We start from the raw sequence: 8,256 nt of genomic DNA on the forward strand, positions 1-8,256 counted from the left end.
TATAAAAATTGATTTTTTAAAAATAAAAAAATATTATTTTAATATGTTTTAAAATGAAAAGTATTTTAAAAAACAACCGCTACCACACTCCCGAACACCCTTACTATAAATGGTTCAGAATACTTGTATCATTGTTTACTGTTGATGCTTTAATGTGAATAGTTTATTCTTGGTTTCAATAGTCATCAATCTTTAACACATTTTTTCCGTAAACTATGGATATCTTTTTCTTTAATAAAATAATAATAATAATAAGATCTGACATATCCAGATATTCAACCTTAAGAGAAAAGGCTCAAGTTTTATTGAAAGAGTGCCTATTAAATGCCCATTTTTCAAATAAGAAACATTCAAACCCGTCGCATGAATTATAAATCATGTTCACATCACATTAATCTTGGATTTTTCAGTTTGAAACCATAAAAAAGCTGTGATTTTAATGAGATTTTACGTGTTTTAATAACTAATTAGATTTAGGTGAAGTTAAAATTAGTAATATGAAGTTTTTTTTATGATTTAGTTATGGAATTTGATTAGGGTATTGTTTTTAATAAGAGATTCTTAGTTATCCGACACAATAAGGAGACTCTTGCCTTCCTAAATATCGTCAACCTAACTCCTCTAGTCCTAATCGGTTGATGCCATTTCTATACACTCTGGGCTTTTAAACAACATACCAACAGTCCTGGTCTTTGTATGCATTGGGCCACTGATGTTTCCAGCCCATAATATATAATCCCAGACCCCTAGTAACTCGCTCCGCCACTCATTGAAAGTAAAACTTCTCATCCGATAAATTTTACGGTACTAAAACTATATATAAAGTAATTTTCTATCAGTTATTTTTTTGGATTTACTTAAAAAAAACAAAATATAAGTAGAGAAGATAAATCTTATATGGAGTATTTTTATCAATTTTAATGAGGGTGTTGATTTTATTTTCTTTTTCTTTCTTGTATTTGTCTTTTTTGTTTTTTTTAAATAAATCTCATAAAATAACTAAAAATATACACTAATTTCAATCCTTAATAACTCACTACGGCCAACGGTCTATCGAGATTTTTTACTGTACTTAAATTATAATAAATAATATTTTATTAGTTATTTTTTAAAATTTATTTTATATATATATATATATATATATATATATATATATATCAATAAATAATATAAATATTAAGTGGAGGTATTTTATTATTTTTAATGGGGGTATTGATTTTATTTTCTCTTTATTTTTTGTATCTGTCTTCTTTTTTAGATGACTTGTCAGTAGGCTAATTTTTCTTTTTAATAAAAATAATAATAACGCGCAGAGATTTCGCTGTCTATTGTAAACGACATGTAGTTAACTTTAAATTATTTAATCCATTCATGTTCGGATCCTAAACCACAAACCAAATAACAGAGTTGGATTTGTTCGGTCTTGCAAGGTAATTAATCAGTCTCTGCTCTTTTACGTTGTTGCTTAAACCCTAGACTAATACGCGAAGAATTTAATCATGGGTATTGTAATTATGAATATAGGGGTTTTGATTTTTAAAGCATGGAGAATTTTGTGCCCTTGAGGTAGAGAGTTTGGGAGTGAGACTGAGAGTTAGTATCATGGGAGGTTATAATTCACCTTAGAAGAAAATTATTCTCTTTAAGTTTCAATTGATGAATCTCTCTGTAATGGCATCTTCTTCATCTGTTCCTGTTTATGCTACTGGGGAGATTATAAATACTAACTCTATATGGTTGTGTTAATCTTCTTCTCTTGTTCGTTGTTGGCAGTCGTGAGTGGTTAGAGCATCCAATTATGGCGACAGTGAGTTCGGAATCTCTCCCAGAAACTCAGGCATCTGCCGATTCCACTGATTCTGATACTGCCCCTAAACCTCCAGTCATATACCGCTGTAAAAGATGTAGAAGAATTGTTGCATCGGAGGAGAATATTGTCCCCCATGAGCGGGGAAAGGGAGAACAATGCTTTAAATGGAACAAGAAAAGTGTTGACTCCTGCGAAAATCAAGAGCCACCCGAATGCTCTTCTATATTTGTAGAGCCCATGAAGTGGATGCTAACAGGCAAGTACACACTACTAATATCTGTCCTTTTTCTACTTTGCATCAATGTATATGTGCCTTTTAAAAATGCTAACTCGGATCTTGAAATTGACAGTACAAGAGGGTTTTGTGGGGGAGAAACTTCAGTGCATGGGCTGCAAAGCGCGCTTGGGTTCCTTCAATTGGGCAGGCATGCAATGCAACTGTGGAACTTGGATCAATCCCGCGTTTCTACTTCACAAAAATAAATTAGATGAATGCCATATATGAGCAAGAGCTGTTTTGGTTAAAGTAGTAAGTTCTAGCAACCATCAAAGTTAGAGGTTGCACTTACGCTGTGCTTGGATGCCCAGAGAGAGACTTCCTTCATTAAATGCTTGCTACTTGTAGAAATGTACTAGAAATGGTGGTTATAAATTTTAAATCTATTATTTTCTTTTAAATCTACTTGCTTTATTAAATGCTGTTCATATACATGTTGGGCTAAGGAAAAACTGAAGCAAGGTGTTAGCCTGCATCCCTTCTTGGATGGTGATCCTTTTTCTCCGACTACATTACATAAGATTTAGCAAATAAGAGAACAGAAACTAGAGTAAACAAAGATGAAATTAGTTGATCGGAAGGCAGTTGCAGGGTTATGAACTAGCCTAACTGATTTTAATAATTAGTAGTTCGATTCTTTTTGTCGATGTTATTATCTATTCCCTTGCTGTTTAAGTTTCTGGGCAAGAAGTGGAGAGGGGTCTGAGAAAACACTGCATGATGTTCTGCCTGGCTTGGGGCAATAACTTTGCTTGAAATGGCTTTTATGCATGATCTTTACAGTCATTAAATCCTCGCTATCTCAAGTTGCTAGCATACTTCTCTAATTTAGCTTGACATATCCATTAGAGTGTGGTTTGAGTCATTCGGGTATAAACTCTGTAAACTGGACTTCAAATTTCGAAGTGCCATCTACTGGTTGGCCAGAAAATCCAGTTGTAATCAATCTTCTTATTCAATATTCGACCAAACTTTTTTCAATCAGGTCCTTGCTTTCTTTCTTTTATGTAATGTTTATAATGTAACAAGTCACTATAACTGTAATCTTTATTATATTGAAAATTACACAATTAAGCATAGGAATGTAACGGGCATTTATATTATATTGCAATTTTGGTAATATTATTATTATTATTATCAAATCCTTGATGAGCAAATTAATGCTAGATGGAGAAAGGAAACATGACAAGGCAAAACTACAACTGCATTTAAAATTTAAAGCATGTAGAACTATTGCACGTGGCTGGATTGCCTGGTCTTCATCTGCAGAACTCTTGATGTAAATCACTGACCAGCACCAAATGCCTCGACTGGGAAAGTTTTGGTGATACCAGCGAGGCTCTTGAAGTGAACTTTTCCAGTTGGTGGGTCATCAACAATTATCTGGCTAACTGGAGGCCAGAGCATGAGCTCCTTAGCCTTCACTCCTTTGAGTTTCTTGATGTTCTTTGTGCTGACAAAACCAGTTATTTCAGTGTCGTAGCTTACGAGCTTGCTGATCATCTTGAAGTTGTGCTCGACCTTCTTCTTCTGCAGGATCCACATGTATCCAGTGCCCTTAACAAAACCAACTTCAACAACATCTGCAAGAGGGAGAAGTCCTAGAGGAAGTCCGAATTCCTCAAGGAGGGAAGCTGCCATTTTGAGCCCCTCTTCATGGCCCGTTTTCACTATTGCTCCTTCCTTCTCGGCCATGGCTGCTGAATTTCCTAGCTTCACTGGTTATAACTAAGAGCTCACTCTGAGGCAAATTTTGATTGATAGGACTTAGTTTTAGGTGATCTGTTTTTATACACGAACACACACACCAAATTATGACATGAATTGGACAAACTCAATGGAGAAAACAAAGAAACTACCCTTGTATTAACCACCAAAATTGGATCATTTCAAATTGATGTTCTCTGTGTCTTGTTTAAATGCTTCAACTGCAGCTATTTTAACATGTTTTATTTGGCGATATTGATCTGGACACCGGAAAAACAAAAATCATTTTCATATGCAATCTCTATATCATCGCCAGCTTCTCTCTACAATAAAAGGTGCGTCCATGGCTTTTCGCTGCACTTCTTAACGTTAAACCATTTTCAAGAACAGGTTCCAAAAACCACTTGTGCAGCACGTACAGAGGCTTCTCCTCTGTCTCTTACCAACATCAATCACATAACCCACCACTCTCTCAATCACTCCATTAGATATATTAGACAAGATGATGTTATCTTAAAGTTTGGTTTCTTAAATATATTATACCAAATTTAAAGTTTAAATTTCAAAAAAATTGCTAACAAACGATAGGATTGATGTATACTTTGTTAAGACTGAGTCAACTTCAAAACCTTCAAGTCAATAATAGCATTGGCCACAGTTTTAATTGTCAATAAATTGCTAACAATTCCAAATCATTTGAAATTTCCTTAATTGCATTCGTTAATAAACTTTTTAAATTGTTGGAAAATAAAATTTAGTCTCGATTGTTTCCAAAAACATTTTCTATCATCAAATTAAAATAAAAACAGATGACATAATCTTAGAGCTTTAATCAATGCTTTTACGAGTGACTTGCGTCAACTTGTACCGTTGTAAATTTAAAAAAAAAAAAAAAAAAAAAAAAACACCATCTAAAGTCTTTTTTAAATAATTTTCCACTTCCTTATCATTTCGAATATAATATTTTAGAGTGGAACTTCGTTTCTCTTCACCCAAACTTTGCTGACGTTTATTGCATTACGCCGTATGATAGACGTGGGACTATGTAAATTGAATATCCATACGCCGTGCTTATTTATGGCCAAGTTGCTTCTAGGATAATTATATTTTTAATTTTTTTCTTCTTTTCCTTATAAGTAGTTATATTTTTAATCTTAAAAATAAACATGCGTGAAGCGCCAAATTAATAAAGAAATATGAAAAAAGTTTCTGGTGTCAATGGGCTAACCCACAAGATATTTTCAAATATTGTTGGAAAAGTACTGATACCAAATCTAATTAATATATGAATATAAAGTAAAATGATATACTGAGAATTGCTCACAGTAATTATAAGAAACTGGTTATATCATTCTGCCACTGGTCAGGTAAAAAATTTTATGAAGAAAAACTAATGTTAAAAAATAAGCATGTTATTAGAAAGTAAAAAATCAATATCTAATGAGAAAAATTAATGTTGAATAATGAAAATAGAAACACAGAAGAAAACAATGCAAACCTACGTTAACCCATAAAATTCGTTTCACAAGTCATTTGATCGGAAGCATCATACATGGAAAAACCATGAAAGCCAATTCCTAATAAGTCAAATATTGAATGATGAAATAAGAAAAATCAACTATACAAAAGAATCAAAACGAAAAAAAAATAATTAAAAGCCAAAAAAAAGATGCGAGCTCACTTGGGTTAACCCGCCTAAACCTCGGGTTAGATCATGAGATCAAGATGACCCTATAAAAAGAAAAACAAATAAAAGCATGAAGCTTATTCTAAAAAAAAAATCAACATTGAGTAATGAGATAAAAAAAAAATAAGTAAACAAAAAACAATGTGAACCTGTAACCCAGTTATTTGACTGGAAATATCAAACTTGGAAAAACCATGAAACAAAAATCTCAATAAATTAAATGTCAAATAATAAAATTGAAAAACAAATGAGTCACAAAAAAAATGACTAAAAAAAAGCATTTAAAAGAATGGGGACCATATTTAAAATAAAAAAAATAGAGGATGGATAATTTTGAATTAAAAGGCTAAATTGAAAAGAAAAATCAATTTCATAAAAGAATTAAAGAAGAAACCACAAAAAAGAATGAGGACCAAATCTAAAAAAATAAAAATAAAATCTTGATTAAAGGATGAAATTGAAACCAATTGAAAGTTTACAAAAGAGGTAAAAAAACAAATGAAAAAAAGAAGAAGAAAGAAATCATGACCAAATTTGAAAATCCCAAAACAAAAATCCTAGATAGAAGGATATAATTGAAAAAAAAAACTTACAAAAGGCCAAGGATAAAAATTAAACAATTAAAAGAAGAGGACTAATACTTAAATATACCTAACTAAGAGGACTACTCTAAAATTTTACATGCCAAGTGCGGATCTCGATGGACAAAATTAAAAGAGAAAAGAGAAAGAAAAAATAGCTTTAGAGATAATTCATCTATCAAAACCTAACACGCGTCAGTTGGTGAGGAAAAGGATGCAGTGAGGAATTGAATGACGAGGAAGAAGTAAATTTTTAACCTCTCTATGACGGCACACGTGTTGCCGAAGCGATGTGGCTTCTCTCACTCACCTGAGAAAGTTTTTTTTAAATATTTTTTAATTATTATGAAAGACTAATTTACCCATCAACCAACCTTATAATAACGAAAAAAATTACAGTTTAAAATACAAAAATGCCCCCAAAGAAAGCTTAACTAAATTTTGAAACTAAGGTTCTTTTAGTAAATTCACCATGCTAAAAAATATGAAATCTAAAAACAAAACCCTAGAGACTATTTATCTGATTTTTTGCTTTTAAGGGCAGTGAATTTATTTTACTATTCTAAAAAAGAGAAAAATACCATTGTACCCCTAATAATAACAAAAATGACAACACTAGGAATAGATCATTTTACCCTCGAGTTTTGTCTTTTAGGTTGATTTGATGAAGGGTAAAATCATCAATTCACTATTAAAATCCATAATAATTTATGTCTAGTGCTACAATATTTTTCTACTCCTTATATTTCTTGTTAATAATTCATTCAATTATTAAGTTTAATATATTTTTTTATTTGAGAAAAGGGGATCCTGAGACAAAGTTTTGCGCTAACTAAAACTAAGTTTTTTCTCGGATAATTTTAAAGATATAAGTTGTGCACTAACTAAAAATAAGGATTTTCTCGGATAATTTTAAAGATATAACTCCAATATTAAATGCATTCAAAAGAATTAAAAAAACTCTCCTCGATGTTCTAAAGTGTCAATGATGAAAACTAACATTCCTCACGATAAGGTGTTTAGTTGTTGTTTTAAAATAGAAAAGACATAAACAATGAAGACATGTCTCTGTATACTTTTATTTTAAAAGTATAGAAATTCACTTCATATTTATTTTTTGTTTTTATTTTTTGTATTTCAATCAAACAAGTTTTTATCGTTTATATATATATATATTCATTATGTGAAACATTAACTAAATAGAACCTAAAAAATAATTGTAAGTTAAACAATGTTGGAAAAATAATCCCAAATCTAATAAATACATGACTATAAAATATTAAAAAAAAAATTAAGAATGGAACACCCATGTCAAAAGGTGTTTTTTTTAGACGAAACCAAAACCCACCCATTTTAAATTCAATATATGTTATGGATGATATGAACTACATGTATGTCCACTTTTGCTTTTGTCAAATCCATTTTTGGTCCTTTTGGAGTTGATCTAATTAGAGCTTAATAAATTCTTATGGCAAAAAGTATCTTGATTAACTTTTGGGATCCAGCATCATTAATTAAGTTCTATAATATGCTAAATTGGGATTTCTTTTTCCAGTTCCTTAATTTTCATTGTATATATGGGGCATAATAATTATTTATTTATGAAAATATAAACAAGATGAAAAGCTTATAATTAGAGCAAAGCTTGCCCTTAAATAAAATTCAGGTGATGGATTAGAGTTGACCGTCGAGCTAGGGGTAAACTTTTTATGGGATATCTGTCCCCTTTGGGTCATAAAAAAATAAATGGAAGGATTATGTTGGATACATGAGTAGAAGTTGCAATGAGTGATAATTTTAACAGACCTAAGAGTTTAAATATATTTCTGGTTGGATATACGAGTAATAATTTTCATGTTGCTATTATTGTTTCCTATCCACGATAACCTCATCAGTTCTTAGGATGGAAAAATAAATTCTCTCTCAAAATAATTATCACCTGAAAAAAGAAAATGGGTTAGAGCTACCACAAGTGTTCTTTAAGACAAAAAAAAAAGTTAAAGCAAAAAATTAAAGCAAGCCTTGCTCACGAAGCACAATCAAGTAATTGATTAGAGCTGACCTAAGACTTCAAGACACTACCGTTGGATGGTTTCCAAGAAATTGCAGTAGCTAGGTGACGGATGAGTGCTGAGTTAGTTTATGACTGCAATACTTTATTATTACGACATTAAAACTTTTGTGTCTCTCCAAA

The 8,256-nt window shown here is 31.2% G+C and overlaps 2 protein-coding genes across 2 annotated transcripts; one reads left to right on the forward strand and one right to left on the reverse strand.

Annotated features, from left to right (window-relative positions):
- The first annotated feature begins 1,302 nt into the window (after positions 1–1,302).
- LOC7470210 (probable inactive dual specificity protein phosphatase-like At4g18593) lies at positions 1,303–2,488 on the forward strand. The gene is made up of 3 exons (XM_024598976.2): positions 1,303–1,430; positions 1,774–2,066; positions 2,161–2,488. Exons 2-3 carry the CDS (start codon positions 1,799–1,801, stop codon positions 2,313–2,315), a joined length of 423 nt encoding a protein of 140 aa, XP_024454744.2. The 5' UTR covers positions 1,303–1,430; positions 1,774–1,798; the 3' UTR covers positions 2,316–2,488.
- An 883-nt stretch (positions 2,489–3,371) lies between these two features.
- On the reverse strand, positions 3,372–3,782 carry LOC7476342 (uncharacterized). Its single transcript, XM_002305035.3, has one exon. The coding sequence runs from the start codon at positions 3,780–3,782 to the stop codon at positions 3,372–3,374; it is 411 nt and encodes a 136-aa protein (XP_002305071.1).
- Positions 3,783–8,256: the final 4,474 nt, after the last annotated feature.

Source organism: Populus trichocarpa, chromosome 4 (genome assembly GCF_000002775.5).
Source record: "Populus trichocarpa isolate Nisqually-1 chromosome 4, P.trichocarpa_v4.1, whole genome shotgun sequence".
Lineage (NCBI taxonomy): Eukaryota > Viridiplantae > Streptophyta > Magnoliopsida > Malpighiales > Salicaceae > Populus > Populus trichocarpa.